Below are 23,960 nucleotides of genomic sequence, written 5' to 3' on the forward strand. Positions count from 1 at the left end.
ACCCTTCTGTCCAACCTGTCCATGCCGAACAGATATCCCAACCCAAACTAGTCCCACCTGCCAGCACCCGGCCCATATCCCTCCAAACCCTTCCTATTCATATATCCATCCAAAGTTTCATTTTAAATTTCTTCTGTTGGATCATGGCCCTAATTAGGGGACAAGCTACACGACAAGAATAGCAATAACCACAGGGAAAATAGTCATCATACAGATGCACTTGGGATTCCTTCAGGCAGGAGAGATACAGAAGCCTGAACATACGCAATAACAGGTTCAGGGGCAGGTTTTTTTCTGACCATTATTAGACTGATGAATGGATTCTCTAGCCTCAATAAGCAATGTAACCTGTATGCCTCTGTCTAAATCTTTTTGATCTGTACATTCTTGCATACTATGATCTGCCTGTATTGCTTGTAAACAAAGCTTTCACTGTACTTCAGTATACATGACAATAAATAAATCAATCATTCGATTAGTCAGTACAACATAGTAGGTAAAGTAATGGAGTAATGGTGTGCTGAAGCAAAGTGTTTACATGCTACATAATGTTAACATCTGATGAGCAGTGTTAGGTTAAAAAATGGCTCTCTGTTGCATTTAGGAATGGAAAGTATCAAGGAGTTTATCAACATGTCTTTTTGGACCCAGTCAGAGCATTGGGTTTTAAGGTGACTCCTCATTTGTCAGTGATGGCTTAGTTGGTAGCAATCTTGCCTCTGAGTCAGAAGGTGAGACACACTCCAGAAATTAGAACACAAAATCCAGACCAGCCCACTAGTGAAGTACTGAGGAAATAATCCACTGGACGATATGTTAAACAAAGGCACTGTCCACCCTTAGGTAGGTGTAAAAGCCCTCATGCCAGTAATTTGAATTGAATTGAATTAGCTTTATTATTATCACATACTCAAATGAGTACAGTGAAAAGTCTATAAGTCTCTACTTATAGTATCATCTTAGAGACCTAGGTACAACCCTCAGTTACAGAATAGAGAAACGAAGAAGAAAGAAGTTATGTTAGCTATACATATTATGACTGTAGATTAGAGAAAACAAGAAGCAAAGTTAAGAAGACAAACATCACAGTCTGCCTCCAAAGGCTGTCCGCAGCAGACCAACGCAGAGAGCCTCCATGTGATCTGTCCACTGGCTGTTGCCACAGTCTGCCACTAGTCTCTCACCGAGTGAAGATGATTTGGGGAATTCTGTTCAATGGCCTGGCTTAGTTTTAATGCCTGAGCCAACATCATTTAAAGTGAATTATTTGGTCCCTATTAAAGTTCTACTTGTGTGATCTTACTCTGTGTAAATTAGCTGCTGTTGTTTCTTATGATAACAAAATGATTTAGGATGACATGGAGCCATGAGAGACACTTTGATGATTAAAAATATTTTTGTCTTTCTAGAAAAATGCTAATCTGTCTCTGTCATTACAATGCCTCTATTAGAAATACATTTCATATTTTGCACTTAATTATTTTAAATCGGATGTCATTTTAAATGCCCACATTTGCTGCTCACCCCTAACTGCCATAAATGAGATGATGGTGGTGAACTGCTTTCTGGAAATTCTGTGGTTCATCTGGTGTAGTTATGTCAGTGGTGCAAAGAAAGTTCCAAGTTTCTGACCCAGTGACTGAAAGAACCATGATATAATTTTAAGTTGGGATGGTGTATAGTTTGCAAGGGAACTTGCAGGTGGTGATATTCTCTAATCTGTTGCCCTTGTCATCCAGCAGGTAGAGATTGTAGTTTTGGAAGGTGTTGTCAAAGGAATACGTTACTGCAGTTCATTTTCTATATGGCATAGGACTGATACTCTGCTTTGACAGTGGAAGGAATGGATGTTTAAGATGGTAGATTGGGTACCAATAAAAAAACATATTTTGATCTGTTGAACTTAGTGTTTTTAGAGCTACATTTCATCCAGGCAAGTTTTCGAATATATTGCTGATGTGTTGATGGTGTAGGGAATTTAGAGATTGTGAGGTGATTTACTTCTTGCAACATTCTCCATACTTGTAGTATTTTATAAGCATAGTCCAGTTTAACATCTGGTTGATGGTTGATGGAGGATTCAAGAATTGTATTGCCATTATACGTCAAGGGGAAATTATTGCTTGGCGCTTGTGTGTTGCACATGTTACTGCCTGAAGAACATTGTAGAAGATACTAAAATTGAGTCATTTTTGTTTTAGGCACTCCAATATTTTAACAAGGCTGAGCAAGGTAGGAACTCAATAAGCCTAACTCCTCTAGTTGCACAGAATTGTATCCCGTTGAACTATTAAATACTGCGTATTAAATTAATAAATGCATTTCATTTGTATAGTTAAATTAAATATGTTGTATTAAACTTTAAATCATATCACTTGTACCATACCTATTACTTTCATAGTATTTAAGTTGACATAATTTCAAAGTTCACATGCGTCCAAAGGTAGATGGCATAGGTTTAAGGTGAGGGGAAAGATTTAAAAGGGACCTAAAGGGCAATGTGTTCATGCAAAGGAAGGTGTGTGTATGGAATGAGCTGCCAGAGGAAGTGGTGGAAGCTGATTACAACATTTAAAAGGCATCTGGACAGGTATATTAATAGGAAGGGTTTTGAGGGATTATGGGCCAAATGTTGACAAATGGGACTAGATTAATTCAAGATGTTTGGTTGGCAGTCTAGTCCCACTTGCTGGTGTTTTGTCCATATCCTGAATCATCGATGGATTGCACTGACGGGTCTGTTTCAGTGCTGTACAGCTGATTAAGAAATGTTTGTAGGGATTTGGGCCAAGTGGGTCTATGGTCAGCATGGGCTGGTCGGACCGAAGGGTCCATTTCTATGCTGTATGACTTACTCTATAATTGAGTCACTGGGGTGAGGAGTAGCAGATGGAGTTTAAGTTTGGCAAAAAACAAGGGCAAGACTAATGCAATTACTGGTAGGACTCTGTTGTGTTATAGAACCGAGACCTAGGGATTCAGGTACATAATCCTTTGAAATTTGCTTCATGTGTGGGAAGGGTGCTCTTTAGATAGGACTTGGGGTGTTATGTTGAGGTTGTACAGGATGTTGATGAGGCCTGTTCTGGAGCACTGTGTACATTTCTGGTCATCCTGCTTTAGGAAGGATATTATTAAATTGGAGAGGGTTCAGAAAAGATTAGCCAGGATGTTGCTGGAAATGGAAGGTCTAAGTTGTAAAGATAGTGTGGGACTTCTACTGCAGTGCAGGAGGTTGAAGGGTGACCTTTTATAGAGGTTTATAAAATAATGAGGAGCATAGATAAAGTGGATAGCGAGGGTCTTTTCTGTAGCATGAGGAATTCAAAACTAGGGTGTGTATTTTTAAGGTAAGAGAACGATTTAAAAAGGGCTTGAGAGGCAGCCTTTTTGGAATGGTTAATGTGTGGAATGAACTGTGGAATATGAGGAAGTGGTGGATGCAAGTACAGTTAAAACATTTAAAAGATATTTGGTTAAGTACATGAATAGGGAAAGTTTGGATGGATATGGGCCAAATGCAGGCAAGTGGGACTGTTGGTTTTGGAACATGATTGGCATGAACTGGTTGGACTGAAGAGTCTGTTTCCATGCTGTATGACTCTCTCAAGTATATTGATAACTTAATTGAATAGAGACCAAAATGTGAACATTCATGATTTTGACAATAAGGTTTGTTTCTGCAATAGTTTGAGTAGAGAACCATATATCACTCTTTAAAGTGTAACAATTTTAAGTTTAGTGTGTGTTTTGTTTTTCAGTTGATCCAAATTTCTACAGTAAAAACTTATTAATGATGGGTAAAACATACATGAAATTAAAAAACGAGAAGCTGGCTCTGTTATGGCTGACCAAAGCAAGAGACTATCCAGCACGTAATGAAGACGACAAGCAGGTAAGGCCATTCATACAAATTTAACCTCATTTGCAAATAATGTTGTTACTGATGGGATACAACTAATTTTGCTTAGTCTCAGCCTAGCTGAAGTGAGCAGCTCCAGCTGGGACAACACTAGATTATTTCTGAAATCTGGAAGAATAGAAATGTTAATAATGTAACTATTGGAATCACGACTGTACTAGGTTGCAGAATTGTGAAAAATAGTGCCAAGATATTAAAAAACTGATTATGTCTATCAAAACAAGCAATTTTTCACAGTACTTTCAGGACACTGTGATTGCTTTAAGGATCTAATTTCATCAAGTCTAGCCACAGGCTTTCCCAATGCACCATTTTGTGTAATTGCAGGAAGCTCACGTAGCAGATCTTATCCAAACAATGTAGATTTTGCCAAATAATCTCACCAACATAACCCTTTGAGAAAAATGCCTTTCTTATCACTGATTAGAATCTTAAGGTCATTTTTATCTTACTATGTAGCTTTTGTTTTTGACTTTAAGATTGTGTTGTGACATTTCTTAACATAAAGCCCAATTGCTTATTCATTGATGGAGTATGAACTCCATAACTAACTCAACCAACACAGTTAATTCTATGATGGACAGGATACTCTTATACTGAATAGCATTAGTAACAAAACACTGGATCATGCAAATAATATTTCAGTGTTTCAACCTCTGCAAAAGGTACTTGAACGCATTTCCCCAGAGCATTAGCCTGGACCTTTGGATTAATGTCCAGTGATATTACCATACCCTATAAACTTTCCTTAATCTCTTCTGGAACTTTTCCTTCTAATCTCAACGTACTTTAACTCTGAACTGCATACTTCTACATTCTTCCCAACATCCATAAACAAGATTGTCCTGGTTGACCCATTGTTTTGATTTGTTCTTGGCTTACTTTCTTCCTATTTTGCCTATCCTTCCTCCCTTTGTACGGTCTCTTGACATTCTACATCACTGCAACAGGTTTCTGTTTGCTGGCCCTGTTTCCTCTTCAGTATGGATGCCCAATCAGAATAGTCTGAGATCTTATATTCCTCAGAGGCCTAATCAGACCCCAGTCACCAGCAACCCCCTCCTTGTGGCAGTGTGTCCTGCAAATAAAGAAAACATTGCTGTGGACATCTGGACCTGAGTTATGCCTGCCTTTCAAGAACATTGCTGACTATTGGTGCTGCTTCCTTCTGCCATGAACTGGAAAGTTCCATTGACTTTGTCTCCAATTTGCACCCTTCCCTCACTCATCCCTGTTGTGCCACTGACTTTGTTTCTGAAGATAAGCTATTAATACTAGGGACTTACACAGCTACCCCAACTACACTTCTGCTCCTTTCCATTCTCCCAGTTTCTCTACTGTATCAGTTCCAATAACTATTTGGCATACCAGTGCTCTGACAGGTCTCCTTTTTCTTTGAGGATTTCCATGTAGTGTGATTTACAGGTATTACTGCCAAGGTTGGAGAGTGCACTGGTTTCAATGCTCTACCCAACTGGGTAGGTTCATACTCTCTCAGCAGGCTGCACCCCAACTGAATTTCAAACTATACCCAAAGAAAAAAAGCCGTAAACTAGACATGTAATTTCCAGAAAACAAGGCCAAGAAAGTAACTTAAGCCATGCGACTTCCAAGACATTTCTTTCTTAAGAATGTCCCAATATGCCTTTTGGTTATTCTAGTCCACTAAGTCACCTTAACATCTCTCCCCTTCCCTATTGCATTGGTCCATGCAAATGTAGATGCACTACCTACCCTATCATCTTTTTTCAAAGGCCAGAAATACACCAAGCGAAAGTAATTGTACTTCCACTTTAGCATGCAGTATTTGCTACTCAATGTTATCTCTACAATGGGGAGACCAAATATACACAGCCTGAGCTGTAACAGTGCTTTCTGTTGGTAGCTTCCCATTACATACTTCAAATATCCATTTTGCTCCTGTGCTGAATGGTGAAGCTCTATGCTGGCTGAAGTAGCAATACTCATGACTCTGCTCTCTACAACCTTTTAACCTCAGCCTTCAGCAACTTTGGATTATAACCTCTATCTGAATCTTGTTTTTTTTCTCCTCACCACCTTTTGTTTGGCTAGGTTAATCTTTGTTTTCTTTAACTGTCTTTGTACCTCATTTTGACACAACCGTTGTTCCTTCACTTTGTTACCACTTGGTGTTCTCCCTGCCCCCTCAATTTCATCTATTAGCTAAAAAAAATCCTAGCTCATTGATCTTTCATCAGATTTCTCTCCACAAATACTACCTAACTTGAGCTTTCCCAAATGTTTGGGTTATTTGACAGCATTTGATTAAATTTCTTTGCATTGCAGTTACTTTCTGGCTGTTGTTGCCAATGAATTGTTTAGGTGAGAAGACTGTTGACTTTTATTGTGGCTGAAAAATGTGCAACCTCCAGACGTAGCAGCTTTTTATACCTCTGCATCTGACCTATATAACAGCAAAAGTGAAGAATGTGATAGAATCTTGAGCTCCTTTCAAATAAACAGCTGGTGATTCTCCAGAGTGCATCTCTTTCTTGTAAAAGAGAATGCAAATTAATTTGCATGTTATACATATTTCATAGTCACTTCTTCTTGGTGTACTCTGCTGAAAGATTAAATGTAAGCTTTCTATACAAATTTATATTGAATGTTCTAACACTGAATTTGGTCATTTGGCAGATGACGAGTTGTGGATAATTGAAGTTGTCTTCTCTTTTTAGGTTCAAAAAGAAGCTATCGAATTACTGAAATTGATCAGCAAACGACATTGAGTAGTGTCTCAAAACAATCAGGTTAATTAATACCAGTTAACATTGCCTCATTTAATATTGAAAAATAATCTGGGAAATCAATTGACTTAATAAATTTAAAGGATTTTTTATTAACGTTTATAATTATAGAAGAATTCTACATGAAGTTGTACAGACCTGACACAGAATTAAGCAAATAAAAATGTTAATGTCATGTTCCTCCTGTGCAGTTAGTAACTCAAGCAAAAAGACAAAAAATTGCAAAGCTATTCAACTCTAGCTTGTTGCCTCAATTTAAAAACAAAGGCCCATTTCCACAAGAAAATCACACATTATCTTGTGCAAAGATGCACTTTCAATGCTCAGATTTCCAAAAAAAAAACCTTATGAAAACATGTCACACACTTCACATAAAACGAATCACCTACGGTCCCTTCCATTTTATCATTTTAAAGTTCATTGTGTGAATTGTAACTATTTTTCTGTAACAGCTTGACAGGACAGCTGTCAGAACAAAAAATACAAAATAAATACGCAGAAAAAGTCAGGAAGAAATCACTGTCATTTTATTATTCAGTTTTCCTACCTGTAAGTACTAGTCAGGTTTAAAAGGAGAATTTTATTATGAGCACCCAACAGAAGATAAATAAGTAGTAATTCTGATCTCCTAGAGCAGTGACCACTTATTTGGGTCATGATACCAACAGATCATTTTTGTTTACAACAATTTTTAAAAATTGTAGTGGGGAAAAAACTGACCAAACTCAAGTATTTACAAAACTTTTACAAATTAAAAACTTTAATGGAATTTACAATGTTTAAATTTAAAGCATTACAAATGTTACATTTCAAATGTCCATATCTCCCCATTCACTGCATGGAAGCACGGTGTGTTAGAAGTTGCAGTTCCATATAATTCACAATTATTTTTAAATATATTTTTGTTACATGTAATTAAGTAAATGCCCTCAATACTGGTGAAACTATTTTAAAATCATTTTATTACATGTTCTGAAACTTCTGCATTTAAGAAAAAAATAAATCATGATATTTCTAGCAAGAGTGAAGGCCTATGAGAAAGTATTTTGAAAGAAAAAAAATCAAACCTATGAATAGAATGCAATTTACACAATAGCCTTTAAAAAAAACCCAGCATGTATAACATTGCAATGAGGAAACTAATTACACAACATTCCTTACAATGTGCAAAACTTAATTGATTTTTTTTATTCCTGATTGATTAAATGTAACTCTAAAAGACTGAACAGAAAAGCAGCAGAGGTAATATTTTGCATAATTACTTAAATTGTCCACATTAGCTTCTGTTTATAAAAATTACATTAGTATTATGGGCTACTACCCAGTACATTTACTTTCTTTTTTCAGTCTGCTATACACGAGACATACATAAACAAGCAATAACACAAGAAAGTAAAAGAAAACCTCATGTCAGCATTTACACATTATGATCTCAACAAGCCAGCAGCATTAATTCTAGATATTTGACAGTGTTTGGCATAAGCCTTAAATACTTTTGTGAAAGCCATGCGAGAAATAACCCTGACAGATTTGTTACATCAGTGGAAACTGATTTATAGGGCATGTATTTTCTTCTGGAAGATGCAACTTACACTAAGGGAGCCTAATAGTACACCTACCAGATTTCAAGTAAGCTCTATAAAACTAGAGCCATTGATATTCTAGCTGTTCCTGTTTTTTTGTAAAAAAAATCATGTTTCAGAAAGCAGCTAAACTGTTTTCTCCAAGACACTCATTTTAAGGGAAAACACAGGTATGTAAAATATGATGTATGGTTCAAGACAAATTTGCATAATGATTCAGGAAGGAAAGCAGGATTGGATTCTATAGGATTCCAGAAGTGAATTACTTCTCTAGGCAAATAGCTTATATACAACAGTAGGCATCTGTGCAACTGTAGACTGTTGGACAGGAAAGAGTTACTTGATGTCATCAAGAACATGTGCTGCTTCTATTCCTGCCCAAATCCTTCAGTTTCTTCGATTGCAAAAAGCAGTTTCTCTTTCAACTGTTCATAGCTTTTGTAAGGCGGTAAATCCAAGCGATTAAAGCTGTAAAGCAACATGCAAATGAATAAATTTAGCTCAATTTAAACACTCTTGGATGTTCTGAGTAAATGTCAGTCAAACCACACAATTTGACCAGCAAATCTACTGTAGAATTACTACTTTCTCTCAGTACTGGTTGACCCAGCATTATTCTGTATCTCTTGGAACTTGTTTTATATTTTACACTTATCTGTTGAAGAAAGCTATCTTTCCTCGTAAGCTAAAGCAGTTCACAAATAAAAACGTGGAAAATGGAAATTACTTTAATGCAAGCAAACTTACCTCTGGGTACGTTTGTCTTTGTGGTACTATTTCTGAGAACAGTGAGGTTGAGACACCAATACCAAACTATACACCATACTCTCCCACACAAGCATTCATATCACCTCCAACAAGCAGCAAATAATCAAAATGGGAAGGTTCATGTTTCAAAGTGTTAAAGAGTGCTATAAGCAGTGTTATCAAATGTGACTAGGCTCTTGGTACTATGGACAAGATAACTATTTCAAAGTTATTCCTTTCTGGTTTGACATAAATATAATCATCCAGCTACTTCATGGTTTATCAGAAAGACCACTGACCCAAAAGTTAATTCACTTTCTCTATTCACAATACCGCCTGACCTTTTGAAGGCTATTAAAACTGTACACCACCTGATACTTGAAATCCTAATCTTTTGTAAAACACGATATCCCTCACGTCGCCTTTAGTTCTTCAGTCACCTTTAGTCTGAGTCATCTGTTTATTGACCCTTTAGATGTTGGAAACAGTTTTACAAATGATTAGAATTTGAAACATCAGATGATAGGTACAGTTTTAATCGTGGTCTTCAAAAGGAAATAATAAATCATTTGAAGACTAACTGCAGTGATATGAGAAATGATCAGGAAATTGTGATCAACTGAATTGCTGTTTAAAGAACTAGCATATATTTGATGGGCCAAATGGTCTCCTTTTGTGCTGAATTATGAACAATTGCATGATGGACTTCTCAGAATAAGAGACTGCTAAAGACTTTCTAAAAAAGAAGTGACAAAGTCAAGTTTAAAGTTGACTGGTTGGTGAGTATCTAGTGCAAATATCAAATTTGCAAAGAACAAGATTCATTGGACCTGATTGGTGAGTAATTGTAGTTTACTTTTAGTCTCTAGTTTGATGCCAGTAGTTGAAAGTCAGCTTAAAACATGGTCAGGCATCTCAATACACCATGAAGGTAGCGGTGGATGATCCTCATGGCCTGAATGATCACGAAAAGAAAAATGAAAATTACCCAACGGAATGTGTGGGAATATAGTTACAAGAGAAAGTGAAGATGGTATTGACTCAAAGGAGGTGGCTTATAAAGTATGAAATTTGGGAGAATTTTAGGTTCAGCAAAATTGAACCAAAAAATTAATAGAGACAATAGAATAGGAACATAAACTTCCAAAAAATTTTAAAAATGTTTGTAAAAGATTCTGTAAGCATGCAAAAATGAAAGGATTAGCAAAGACAAATGTTCCATTTCAGGCAGAAGCAGGATAAATTATTATGGAAAACAGCAGCAAGGCTAAATAAATACTTTGTGCCTATCTTCACAGAAGACGATACAAGATGTTTTCTCAAAATAATGAAGATCTAAGCATACAGTGATAGTGAGGAACTGAAATAAATTAGCATTATTAAAACATAGTACCAAGAAATTAATGAGACCGGGAGTTGACAGATCCCCAGGCCTGAATGATCTTCATCAGAGTGTTGAAAGATATGGTTAGTCATAGTGGATGCATTGATGATCATATTTCAAAATTCTATTATTTCTGCAGATTGGAAACTTGTTTAAAAAACAAAAGAGGGAAAGAAAAATTGAATTACAGAAATGTTAGCCTGATGACAGTAAGCGTGAAAATACTTAGCTATTAAGGATGTGAATATTAGACTTGTAGAAAATAATTGCCTGATTGGACAGAGTCAACTTGAATTGATGATGGAAAATCATGTTTGACAGACCTATCAATGTTTCCTGATAATGGTGCTAACAGATTTGATAACAAATGTGGATGTGATGCATTGGATTTTCAGAGGCTTTTGATAAAGTTCCATACAGGAGGTTGGTAAACAATACAAAAGCCCTGAGATTGGGAGTAATCTACAAACACAGATTGAGGATTCATTAAGAAACATAAAACAGACAGTAGGAATAAATGGGTCACCCATAGGCTGGCAGGCTATAAGCAGGAATGGCCCAGAAGGATTAGTGGTTGGGCCCTAACTATTCATAATCCACATCAATGATTTGGACTAGGATCTAATTTAATATTCCCAAGATTTCAGATGACACAGACGAATCTTGCATTGTGAGGAGAATGTCACGAGTGATGTGTCACAGAGGATGGTGCTGGGCTCTCAACCCTTGAAAACCTCTACAAATGCTGGATAAAGGGATCAAAGATATGGTTCCTGATGACAACGATATGTAGGAAAATGAGTTGTGAAGAGGACATAAGGAGCCTACAAAGGAATGGATGACACGGTGGCTAGCACCGCTGCCTTACAGTGCAAGGGACCTGGGTTCGATTCCAGCCTCAGGCGACTGTGTGGAGTTTACACACTGTCCCTGTGTCTGCGTGAGTTTCCTCTGGGTGTTCTGGTTTTCCCCCAGAGTCCAAAGATGTGCAGGTTAGATGGATTGGCCATGCTTAATTGTCCACAGTACCCAGGGATTTGTAAGTTAGGTGGGTTAGCCATGGGGAAATGCATAATTACAATGTTTGGATAAGTCATTTTGGAGGGTCAGTGTGGACTTGAAGGGCTGAATGGCCTACTTCCACACTGCAGGGATTCTTTGTGAGCAGAGATCTTGCAAATACAGTAGAATGTAGAACATGTAAAATTGTCTATTTTGGCAGAAAGAATTTTCAAAAGCAATTCCTAAACTGTGAGAGGCTGCAGTGCTGAGACATTGAGAGATGTGGGTGTTCTGGTGCATGAATTGCAAAAGATTACTATGCAGGTACAGCAAAGTAATGAGGAAAGCTAATCAAATGTTACCTTCTGTTGCAAGGAGAATTAAATGCAAGAGTAGGGAGGTTATATTTCAGTTATGGAGAAAGTGAGGTCTGCAGATGCTGGAGATCAAAGTTGAAACTTTATTGCTGGAACAGCACAGCAGGTCAGGCAGCATCCAGGGAACAGGAGATTCGACGTTTCGGGCACAGGCCCTTCTTCAGGAATGAGCAGAGAGTGTTCAGCATCCCCAAGTGGAAAATGAAGTGTTGTTCTTTGAACTTGCGTTAAGGAACACTGCAACAGATCTGGGACAGAAATGTTGGTGTAGGAACACAGTGGTGTGTTGAAGTGGAGGCAGTGGGAAACTCTGGGTCATGTTTTACAGACAGAGTGTAGGTGTTCAGCAAAGCGGTCATCAAATCTGTGTTTCATCTCCCCCGATATACAGGAGACCACATTCTGAGCAGTGAATGAAATAAATGAGTTGAGAGAAGTGCAGGTAAGCTGCTGCTTCACCTGGAAGGTGTGCCTGAGGCCTTGGATACTGAGGTTGGAGGAAGTAAATCGGCAAGTAAGTCACCTTGTGCAAGACCAACCCCTTCCCACAAACGTCACTTCAATATATTACCACCTTTCCTGAGCTGTTAACAGTTCTGATGAAGAATCGCCAGACTCGAAATATTATCTTGCTTTCAAAGAACACAGAACAGAGGGGTGGGAAATATATCCTTGGTGCTGGGGTCTGTTTGGAGGTGGCGGAAGTGACGGCGGATGATGCGCTGTACATGGAGATTGGTGGGGTGGTAGGTGAGGACCAGTGGGGTTCTGTCCTGGTGGCTGTTGGAGGGGCGGGGCTCAAGGGCGGAGGAGCGGGAAGTGGAGGAGATGCGGTGGAGGGCACCGTCGACCATGTCGGGGGGGAAATTGCGGTCCTTGAAGAAGGATGCCATCTGTGTTGTACGTATTTTGAACTGGTCCTCCTGGGAGCAGATGCGGCGGAGACGAAGGAATTGGGAGAATACCAGGTTATACCAGGCACTGGACATACTACATCTGGAGTGTTGTCTATAATTCTGGTCTCTGTAGTTACAGAAGAATATTAATGCATTGGAAGTATGCATACACTAATAACTGAAATGAGTGGATTCCCTTATGAGGAAAGGCGAGACAGGCTAGGCCTGTATCCTATGGAGTTTAGAAGAATCGGAAGTAACATAGAAGGTCCTGAGGGGACTTGTCTGGGTAGATGTTAAAAGGATGTTTCTTCTTGTGGGAGAATTCCTTTCCTCAAAAGGCAGTGGATGCAGAAATCTTAAAAATTTAAGGCTTCCAATACATTAGTATCCTTTTATATAACACTGGTGACCAGTACTATACACAGTACTCCAAACACTGTCTCACCAATGCCCTGTATAACTGAAGCATAACCTCTCAACTCTTGCACTCTTGATTACCAAAGGGATGAAAGATTGTTGGGAGTTGGCAGTAATGTAGTGTTTGAGATTAAACTCAGATCAGCCATAATCATATTGAGTGGCGGAGCAAGCTCAAAGGACAGAGTGGCCTACTCCTAGTTTATATGGTAATAGATTGGGCTCCCAATCTGGAACACAAACTGAGAAAATATTATGGCTACTCCAAGATAATGAGCATTTCCTCACTGGATTGGGTTGCCTATTATTTAACATTTATGCAGAGATCAAAACACAGTATATGATTTAAAATCATGGATATTCCTGTCATAAGTAGAACGGAGTATTAAGGTTCTGATCATTACTCACCAAGTATGACTTCTGGGTAGCCAGGTTTCTTTACCAACCTTTTCGATGCAAAACTTTTGAGGGCCGTTACTCCCTGTTTGAAATATTCAAAAATCTGTCATTGCTTTGTCAAGAATCTATGTTGCCATGAAAGGTTAAAATTATTTTCAGAGTGCATTCTGTTTTTTTTAAGTACAGTGCAATACTTCCAACATGACGAACAGTTCAGTTTCTTTAAATGACAATTCTTTTACTATTTATTGTTAAGATGTGGGTGTTGCTGGCAAGTATATTATTAATTCCCCTTGCCTAGTTGCTTTTGAAGAGGTGCTGGTGAGACAATTGAGTTGCTTTCCAAATTACTAAACAAGGCTATTGAGAATCAACTGCATTACATTTACATATTTAACTCCTTGTCATAAGTCTTGAACATTCACTCTACTGGTCTACCCATGATTCCCTTGTTCAATTTCTGATTTTCCCTGCCCAGTTTGTGTTATAAAATTAGAAAATTCTGGAAATATTTAGCAGGTCTGACAGCATTTTGTAGTCAGGAACATGATTAATGTTTCAGGTCGATAGAATTCCATCAGAGATGGTTAGCCAAACCCAACTGATGAAAGGTTTTGACCTCAATTCTTCATTTTGTTATTCTCACCACAGATGCTGCTAGACCTACTGAGTATTTCCAGGAATTTTGTTCTAATCCTCCTCACGTTTCTACACCAACCCCTTCATCTTCACTTTACACTGTTGCTTAGCTTATCTAATCTCAATATTTCCCTCCTTTCTTATCCTACATCGTGGTCTTCCCAATTGGCCAGAATGGAGCTGAAGAAGATCAGTGCAATTTATCTTGATCATACAAAATCATCTGGATCCAAATATCAGATTCATTCATTGGAGGGAAGGAAAACTGAAGAAAAGTCAGCTTTGTACACTTTCAAACTCTTAATGGCTGGTTATAGAGCAGGAAAGATATTTCAAAAACTTAGCACACAGGCAACCTAAATAGGCAGAGATGACGGAAGTATCCCAAAACTTGAAAAAATAACAAACAGAAATTAAAAATAAATATTCTCAAGGAATCAAGAAACAACTGAAAACATTGGATATCTATAATTACAGAGATACTGGCTACAGGGTTATCAGGATAGGAACTGAGCTTTCAGGGATATTTAGGAAGAAAAGTCAAAAAAGGAAAAAGATGCGAGGTAGCATTGTTAGTAAAGGACAAATCAATGCAATATTGAGGAAGGATATTAATTTGGCAAATCATGATGAGGAATCTGTATTGATGAAGATACAAAACACCCAGATACCGAATATGTTACAAAACTGGATGGGATTGAGTGTTGTGAGGATGCAAGGACACAGTGATTTAGACAAGCAGAGTGAGTAGATAGTCACACAGCAGATGTAGTACAACATAGTTTAAATGTGAAGTTATACACGTAGGTGTGAAAAACAGAAAGGAAGAATATTAATTCAACAGTGATATATTGGGAAATGTGAAGGTGCAAAGGGATCTGCGTGTCCTTGCACCCTAGTCAATGAAAGCAGACAGTAGTTACAGCAATTAATCAGAAAAACAAATGGTATATTGGCCTTCCTGGCAAGAGGATTTAAGTTCAGAAGTAGGGATGTCTTATTGAAGTTATACCATAGAAGGAGTGCAGTTGCATGAGGCGGATATCAGATATGGAAGAAATGTTCTTAGGGAAAATTAGTTCGATTGGTCCTGTATTCTCTCGAGTTTAGAAAGATGAGAGGGAATCAGATTGAAACGTACAAAATTCTAACAGGGCTGGTCAGACTACATTCAGGGAGGATATCTTGCTCAGTTGGGGAGTCTAGAACCAAGGGATACAGTCTCAGGATACAGGGCAGGCTATTTAGGACTGAGATGAGGAAACATTTCTTCACTTGAAGGGCACTGAACCAGTGAAATTTACTACGAGGGGGCTATGGAGGCCAAGTTACAGAATATATTTAGAAGGAATTAGATACGATTTTAAAGGCATCAAGGTAGAAAGCCTGGCACAGAGAGGATCAGCCAGGATCGTAATGAATGGTGGAGCAGGCTCAAAGGCCTACTCCTGCTCATAGCTCCTTGACTACAAAGGCCATGAATTTGACAATATTCCAGCAATATCACTGAAGATTTATGCTCCGGTATTAACCCCTAAGCAAGCTATTCCAATGCGGTTACAAAGCTATCATTTTCCTGGAAATGTGGAAAGTGGTCCAGGCTTGTCAAACCTGGCCAACTAACTGTCCAGTTAGCTTACTCTCAATCATCAGCAAGTGTGGGAAGGAATCAAGTGTCTTATAAGCATCTCTCTTATAAGCATCTCTCTTATGGTTTCCAGTTTTAGAATAACATTCGTTAAAACTTTGCAGGTTTTAAAAAATATTGCATTAAATTATTTTGACTTGAATAAAATTGTGCTCATAATGAGTACACACCAAATTCTGAGTTCTGGAAATTAGATGTTGAAGTAATATAACGGTAGCTCATTCTCAGAAATTACAATTCCACTGATCAGTCATGCTTACCCAGAAGCTCAGCAAATCCTCCAAGTGGTAAACGACAGGTACCTGTGACAAACTGCATCAATCGTAAACGCACCTCATTATCCATCTCTTTCACAAACTGTAAAATAAAACTTGAAGTCACTTGAAAGATAATATGTTTCAAAACTTTGAATTCTTCTTTGATATTAGAATATTGAAAAGAATCTCTATTTATAATGGAAGAGTTAACCCAATAAAATCCAGAATGCAATTGCAAACCTGCATGGGGAAGACATGAATGTGACTAATAAATCATGGAGGTTGGTAAATAAGGTTGGTGAGCTGCAGTAGAAAGCCATGACAGTCCTAGCCTCTGATCTCCTGTTGTAGTACCAGCATTTATATGATGAGTCCACTTCAGCTTCTAATCAATAGTAACCCACAGGGGAATTCATTGATGGTAATGCCATTGATTGTCAAGTGACAATGGCTAGATTCTGTCTTGTTAAAGATGGTTATGACACATAGCAAGTTGACAACACAAGTGAGAACCAGGCTGAATAGAGTAAACTGTTAGGGAAGCAATAAAAGAAATGGGACAAGCAAATACAGGAGGAGGAGAATCGGGCAGTCAACAGAATTGAATCCAAAGTTTTCTGTAGGTATATGTACATAAGAAAAAACAGGTATGACAAAACAGGATGAAGACCAAAAAGCAGATTTAAAATATTTTTAAAATTTTAATTTAAAATTTTACTTCAAATTAAAAATTTAATTAAAAAAAAATTTAAAGTGTTTTAAAAATGTAAAAGATTTAAAAGCACCCATGTTTTCCTGTTGGCATCGATGTTATATGTATTTCCACTACCTGCTGGATGGTCTGCATTATTTCAGTTGGAATTCTAATTCTGGCTGCAGTGAGGAAGAGTGAGAAGGTGGGTTGAGTGGTGGGATGGCAGTGGTCAGTTACATCACAGGTAATCCAGTCAGGTCAGGTATAAGAATGGGGGGCTAATGCAGATCATAGAGTCACCCAACAGCAAGTTAGGTCCAGATTTCATTGCTCTGAATCTCAGAAGATTCTCACCATTATGTTTTAGGACTTAATCTTTAAGATTAGGTACATGAAGGATCATGTGGTCTGTTCTACAGGCTTCTCTAATGCAGTTCAATTGTTAGCAGTCAAAGAAAGTATTAGGTTGGTTTACGGAGAACGAGGTGCAAATTTACACTTAAAGACAACCGCCGCAGTGTCTGAGTTTACAATAGATTTTCCAAAGAGCCCAGAAAGCTGTTGCACTTCTAAATGTAAGAGTTGAGATAAAGGCAAGCTGATCAGGTTGAAAAGAGGTAGTTTATAGAGCAGCAATAAAGAAATACGGAGAAGTAAACAGTATTGGGAGAGAGTCTGACAGCTGACACATAATTGAATCCGAAGTTTTCCATTAAGCATACGTATCTGGCTAAAAGCTATTAGTTAAAACATGCATCACACTGCTATGGGAAAAACAGCAAAGAAAGTGATGCTTGAGATAAGGTTACAAATCAATATCACAGCATTTAGTATATCTTCATTATCAGCAGAGAAAAGGCAGCTCAGCTTTGCAAGTCACCACGAGTAGATATGAGAACGAGCTAGTCTCTAGTCAAATAGACGCATCCTGCAGCTTTGAGGATTCTGGAAGGCTCATCCTGACATAGCTAAGGGAAGAGGTATCATTGGAACAGGCTTTACTGATAGTGGTGAATTTAAAAAAAAGCAATTTCCCAAACCTGAGGCAAGTGACAGCAGACCATCACTTGAAGTTAGTAATTGGTGAACTAGATATGAGGACACACTGGAAACTGGGAGCAACTGTAGACTGCTTGCTAAAGGGACTGTAATTATGTGGGAAGGGTGATGTGTAAGTATAGAGGGGAATCTTCTTCTCTGTAATCTAATGGTAGTTGCCTTGAAAATAAAAAAGTGTTTAGATAATAGTGCTTTAGTCATTGTTACGGTATAAGTTTTTTAAAAATCCTGTTTGGTCATTTTTTCATTTAGTAACTAAAACTTCAAATCTCTCTTTGCAGAGTCAGGATCAGACAGAAACAGCATACATTTATGAAAGGCAAGTTGAGCTTGAAAAAACCCACTGCAAGTTTCAGAAGGCTTTCAATATGTTGGTAATACATTTACAGGGATAGACAATTGCCTGGCTAACAGGAAGCAAATAATAGGCGTAAATTTTTTTTTTGGTTGGCAAGATGTAATGAATGGCATGCCAGTGAGATCAATGCTGGATCTTGAGCTAGTCAAAAAAAAAAGATTTAGATATATCGACGCAAGTTATAGTGGCCAAATTTGCTGACAAAAGATAGGTAGGAAATTAAGTTGTGAAGAGGGCACAAGGAGTTGAAAAAACAAACTGATAGTTTGAGTGAGTGGACAAAGATGTTACAGCAGAGAATGCTGTTGAACAATGTGAAGTGGTCCATTTTAAGCAAGGGAAAAAAAATATTTAAAATGGTGAAAGATTTCACAGTTTTGAAATGCAGAAGGATCTGGGTGACCTAGTGTATGAATCTCAAAAGGTGCAGGAAATTATTAGGAAAGAGAATTGTATTAATTGCATACTGTCACTTTTTTTTCCCATGAACTTTCACTATTGTTGCATTTTTCAAAGAATTTGATAACTTTTCGAAACATAGAAACAAAGAAAACATGAGCAGGAAGGGGCTATTTGGCCCTTCGAGCCTGCTCTGACATTCAATATGATCATGGCTGGTCATCCAACTCCGTACTCTTTTCCCGCATTCTCCTAAAGTCTTTGATCTTTCTAGACACAAGCACGTATTTACATACTTCTTGAAGGTCTTCAGCGTTTTGGCCTCAACAGTTTCCTGTAGCAGAGAATTGCATATGCTCACCATATTTTGGACTTTCCTGCATCTACCATCTAACCGCATTAGAATTATACAGTTTTTAAAGAGATTCTCCTGCAATTGTTTGAAACTCGAGTGAATATAGCCCTAACTGATTCAGTCTCTGCCTGTTTGTCAGCCCCACCATCCCAGGAATCGGTCTGCAAAACCATCTTTCCACTCCTTCAATAGTCAGAACATTCTTCCTCAGATAACGAGACCAAAATGGCAAACAAAATTCCAGGTTTTATGAATGTCCTGTGCAGTAAGACATCCCTGCTTTGAAGACCAACATCCAATTTGCCATCCAAAGTCACACAGGTCTTGTTGAATCTTCCCCTTTCCCAGTTTATCCCATTCAGATAATAATTTGCCTGCCTATTTTTGCTACCAAAGTAGATAACCCCACATTTATCTATAAGATACTGCATCTGCCATGCATGAGATTAGAGGATGTAGTTCTTCAGGACCCAGACATTTATCAATCTACAGCTCCAACAATTTACTCAATATGACTTCCCCGGTGATTTTCCAGAATTGCTCACCCCCTTCCATTTCCTACTGCTTGTGTCCCTAGAGTGCAGATAGGAGCAAATGACTTGAATGCAAATATTGCAATTTCCTTATTTTCTGTTATTAAATGCCCAGTGAGACTTTCTCGAAGGCCGATGCTCACTCTTAATTCTTTCTTACTTTAAATATTTGTAGAAACTCTCACTATCCACCTGTATTTCTCATTAGTTTTCTCTCACTTTAATTTTACCCTGCTCATTGATTAATAGCTTTGGTATGAATGCCAGAAAAAAAAGGAAATGAATTGTGATATTGGTTAAAGAGCTCCTCAAAACCAAGAAACAGAACACAAAGGTGGTCATTTTCAGGTCAGAAGCTGTCAGTAGTGTACCACATAAGTTAGTGTTTTGAAACTTTGAGAGTAATGGACTTTTGGGGCACATTATTAAATTCACAAAAAACACAAGGAGCTAAACTGTGGGAAGCCAAGACCTTGAGAAGGAATGGCGATAGCGAAGACTACAGATTAGTGTCAAGAATGAGGTGCTGGAAAAGTTCAGCAGGTCAGGCAGTATCAGAGGAACAGGAGAATCGACATTTTGGGCAAAAGCCCTTCATCAGAAAGAGAAGGAAAACCCAGGACAACAAGATTTTTTACAGCAAACTAGAAGTGTACATCTGGAATGGCCCCCAGTCATGAAATCTGTAACAGAACCAGGATCACTCAAAGGTAGATGGATAAACTAAAGATGTTTGAAAACCAGGCCATCAAATAAACAAAGCAGTTTGAAATATGGATTAAAGACGAAGTCAAGACAGGACATCCTGGCTTCGAGCAAAACCTTTGTAAAATCTGTTCAATGAATTCAGATATATGTTTAGCAAATCAATGAAAATATTAAAATAAATAACTGCAGAAGCTCAGGTTTCCTGAAGCAAAAACAGACATTTCTGGAGAAACTCAGTAGGTCTAGCAGCATCTGTGGAGAGAAAACAGAGTTAATACTTCAAGTCTAGTGACCCTTAGTTCTGAAAAAGGATTTCTTTTTAAGAAAAGACATCATTTCATTGGAAGCATTTCACAGGATGTTCACCATGATGATCCTTGGAATAGAGGGATTGTCTTATGAGCAAAGATTAAACAGGTATGGACTACTCATTGGAACCTGAAAGAATAAGAGGTGGTCTTATTGAAATGTTTCAGTTTCTTAAGAGCTTTGACAGGATAAATGCTCAGAGAATGTTTCCCCATATGGGAGAGTCTAGGAGTCGGAAGCCTGCTCTCAGAATAAGGGGTGTCAATTTAAAACTGAGACGAGGAAGAATTTCTTCTGAAAGAGTCGAGTTTTTAGAACTGTTTGCCACAGAGAACTATGGTGGCAGAGTTCTTGTGTATTTTTAAGGTTGAGATAATTAAATTCTTGATCTAAGAGAATCAAGGATTATGGGGAAATAGCAAAAAAGTGGATATACAGAATGTCAGATCAGCCACAATTCTACTGAATGGCAAAGCAAGCTCAAGGGGCTGAATGGCCTATTCCTGTTCCTATTTCTTGTGGTCTTAGAAGGTGGAAGTCAACAATTTGAAAGAGAAAAATGGCAAATTCAAAAATCCAAATAGCCTGCTCTTATTTCTTGTGCAAAATACTGGTTACGATATTCTGGTTGAGTACCATAACACTAACGTATCATCTGGTTCTACAGCTGCTAGTCTATTAAATTAGTTATTTGATTTAATCTGCTCTGTCTGGCTTCAACTTTGAAGACTGTGGCAGGGAGTTAAATTACTGAGTTACTGAAATTCTTTGCTGCATGGAATGAAGCATAGCTCTTAAGTAACTAGGATTGAAGGCTAGTTAAGAAGCAAGCTAAATGAGGAATCTTCTAAAATGGGGAAATTTCTAAACCCAAGACATATGTAATGGGAAATTGGTCTTGTCTCTGTGTGGAGGGATGAAAAGGTTAAAAAAAAACGTTGTGACCCTTAGTTTATTAAAACTAAATTCAGATCTTCCATGACTATCTTCCATAACACCTCCATGATTATTCTCAATACCAGTGTCCCACAAGGATGCATACTCACCCCATTACTATACTCCTCACACACACACAATTGCGTGGCCAAACTAAGTTCTAACTCCAATTACAATTTTGCTAATGACGTCACTGTAGGCAGTCAGATCTTCAACAATAATGAGACAGACAGCCTGGTGGTACGGAGTAAAAACAGTCTCTCCCTCAATGTCAGCAAAATGAAGGAGCTGGTCATCAACTTCAGAAATGGAAATGTGTTGCTGGAAAAGCGCAGCAGGTCAGGCAGCATCCAGGGAACAGGAGAATCGACGTTTCGGGCATAAGCCCTTCTTCAGGATTCCTGAAGAAGGGCTTATGCCCGAAACGTCGATTCTCCTGTTCCCTGGATGCTGCCTGACCTGCTGCGCCTTTCCAGCAACACATTTCCAGCTCTGATCTCCAGCATCTGCAGACCTCACTTTCTCCATCAACTTCAGAAAGCAAAGTAGAGGTCACGCCCCAGACTGTATCAATGGTGCTGAGATGGAGATGGTAGAGAGCTTTGAGTTCCTTGCAGTAAATATCACCAACAAACTGTCCTGGTCCATCCATATTGATGCCACAGTCAAGAAAGCACACTGATGCTTCTACTTCCTCAGAACTCTAAGGAAATTTGGAATGTTCACAATAGTTGGAATGGCAACTGCTCTACACAAGACTGCAAGAAATTAGAGAGGTGTGGATGCAGCTCAGTCCATCACGCAAACTAGTTTTCCATCCATAGACTCAGTCCATAGACTCAGTCCATACTTCCCACTGCCTCAAATTCAGCCAATATAATCAAAGACCCGTCCCATCCTCATTATTCTCTCTTCTACCCTCTTTCATCAGATACAAAAGTTTGAAAATACATCAGATTCAAGAACAGCTTCTTCCCCTCTTATCAGACTTTTTAAACAGACGTCGCATTAAGCTGGATCTTTTTCTGCACCTTCTCTGTAGCTGTAACACTACATACTGCATTCTCTTATTACACTGATAAGGTACAATACTTTTCACTGTACCTCAGTATATGCAATAATAATAAATCATAACAAATCTCGGTATCAGCGTTCTGACGATGTCAACTTCCGCGGAGCAGGCATGAGAAACGTTCACCTTTATCCTCAACAAATTATTCTCCACTACTGTGGCAGACAGGCCCTTAGCCATGTCCAACCAATTCTCCACACTTCTGCTCTCAACCCTTCTATCTACTTCCATAACAACAATAGAGTTCCCCTGTTCTTTAATTTCCTCTAGCATCCACATTCAAAGGATCGTAAGCTGCCATTTCCATCTCTTCCAGTGAGAAGCCACCATCTCACACACATTTCCCTTCCCTCCCCTGTCAGCATCCTGCAGGGACTGCTCCCTCTGGGATGGCATGGTCCCCTCATTCTCCATTCGCAATACCTTCAACACTCTCCTGCCACCTTCCCATGCAATCACAGAAGGTGAAACACATCCGTTTACCACCTCCTCTTCCAGGTGAAGCAGAGATTTACCTGTACTTTACTCAATCTAGTCCACCGTATTTGCTGTTAATAATTTGATCTCCTTTACACTGGGGGGGTGCAAAATGCAGACTGGGTGACCACTTTGCAGAACACCTATATCCTGTCCATAAGAATTATTCAGAGCTTTCAGTTGCCTACAACTTCAACACAAGGTGTTCCCATGCCAGCATTTCTGTCTAAGGACTGCAGTAGTCTCCAGCAAGGTTCAACACAAACTGGAGGAACAAGATCTAGTCTTCTGCTTGGGGACCTTAGAACCTCCAGATCTTAATATCAAGCTTAACCATTTGAGAGCAATAACACCTTCTTCCATGTCTATTCCCCACCCTCACATTCCAGATCCTGCCATGGCACAGTTTGCTTTCAATACAGCCAATGCACTTTCAACTACTCAAAGCACATATTATTACATACCTAGTTTCTCTACTTTCCTGGCTTACTATCAATTATCCATTTGTCTGCGTACCTTCTTTTCTCTCTCTTTCGCCATCTATCTACTCACTCCTTTTCCTCCTTAGGTTCCATTATCAGCATAAACACCACCTTTTTCTCGGGGGTATCAGTTCTGAAGGGTCACTATCCTCAAAACATTACCTCTATTTCCACAGGAAGTTGACAAATAGATGGAAGCACTAAAAGCAGAAGATCTCATTGATCGTATAATAAGCTGCATAGTTATATTATCTTTAAATGTTCATGGCACAAACTAGAAAACTTTGAGGAAATTTGCTTTCTTGTTAATATGGGACACCAGTAAATCTTTTCCCTTAGGCATTACAGTTGTTATCAACAAATCAATAGAATACGGGGATTGAATCAGCTAATTACTGCATGGTGTTGCATGTGGAACATTTTTCATATTTATTGTTGCAGGTCAACCTAGTTTACCCTAATCTATAGTCCTAATCACTGTACATATGGTTAGATTGTCATAACATGGGCACTGTTAGTGTGTGACAGTATTTTTA

The 23,960-nt window shown here is 38.4% G+C and overlaps 2 protein-coding genes across 6 annotated transcripts in view; one reads left to right on the plus strand and one right to left on the minus strand.

Annotated features, from left to right (window-relative positions):
• Nucleotides 1–6,925, plus strand: part of rmdn1 (regulator of microtubule dynamics 1) — a 36,287-nt gene extending 29,362 nt beyond the window's left edge. For both annotated transcript variants that reach the window (XM_043688145.1, XM_043688146.1), the window contains exons 8-10: nt 2,202–2,232; nt 3,762–3,895; nt 6,622–6,925. In XM_043688145.1, coding sequence (XP_043544080.1) covers nt 2,202–2,232; nt 3,762–3,895; nt 6,622–6,672 — 216 coding nt within the window. In that variant the 3' untranslated portion in view covers nt 6,673–6,925. The remainder of the gene's footprint in view (nt 1–2,201; nt 2,233–3,761; nt 3,896–6,621) is intronic.
• A 710-nt stretch (nt 6,926–7,635) lies between these two features.
• Nucleotides 7,636–23,960, minus strand: part of LOC122549018 (NEDD4-like E3 ubiquitin-protein ligase WWP1) — a 158,163-nt gene continuing 141,838 nt past the window's right edge. For all 4 annotated transcript variants that reach the window (XM_043688141.1, XM_043688140.1, XM_043688142.1 and 1 more), the window contains 3 exons: nt 16,046–16,142; nt 13,508–13,580; nt 7,636–8,741 (listed from right to left, as the gene is read on the minus strand). In XM_043688141.1, coding sequence (XP_043544076.1) covers nt 8,642–8,741; nt 13,508–13,580; nt 16,046–16,142 — 270 coding nt within the window. In that variant the 3' untranslated portion in view covers nt 7,636–8,641. The remainder of the gene's footprint in view (nt 8,742–13,507; nt 13,581–16,045; nt 16,143–23,960) is intronic.

This window comes from Chiloscyllium plagiosum, chromosome 4, assembly GCF_004010195.1.
Source record: "Chiloscyllium plagiosum isolate BGI_BamShark_2017 chromosome 4, ASM401019v2, whole genome shotgun sequence".
NCBI lineage: Eukaryota > Metazoa > Chordata > Chondrichthyes > Orectolobiformes > Hemiscylliidae > Chiloscyllium > Chiloscyllium plagiosum.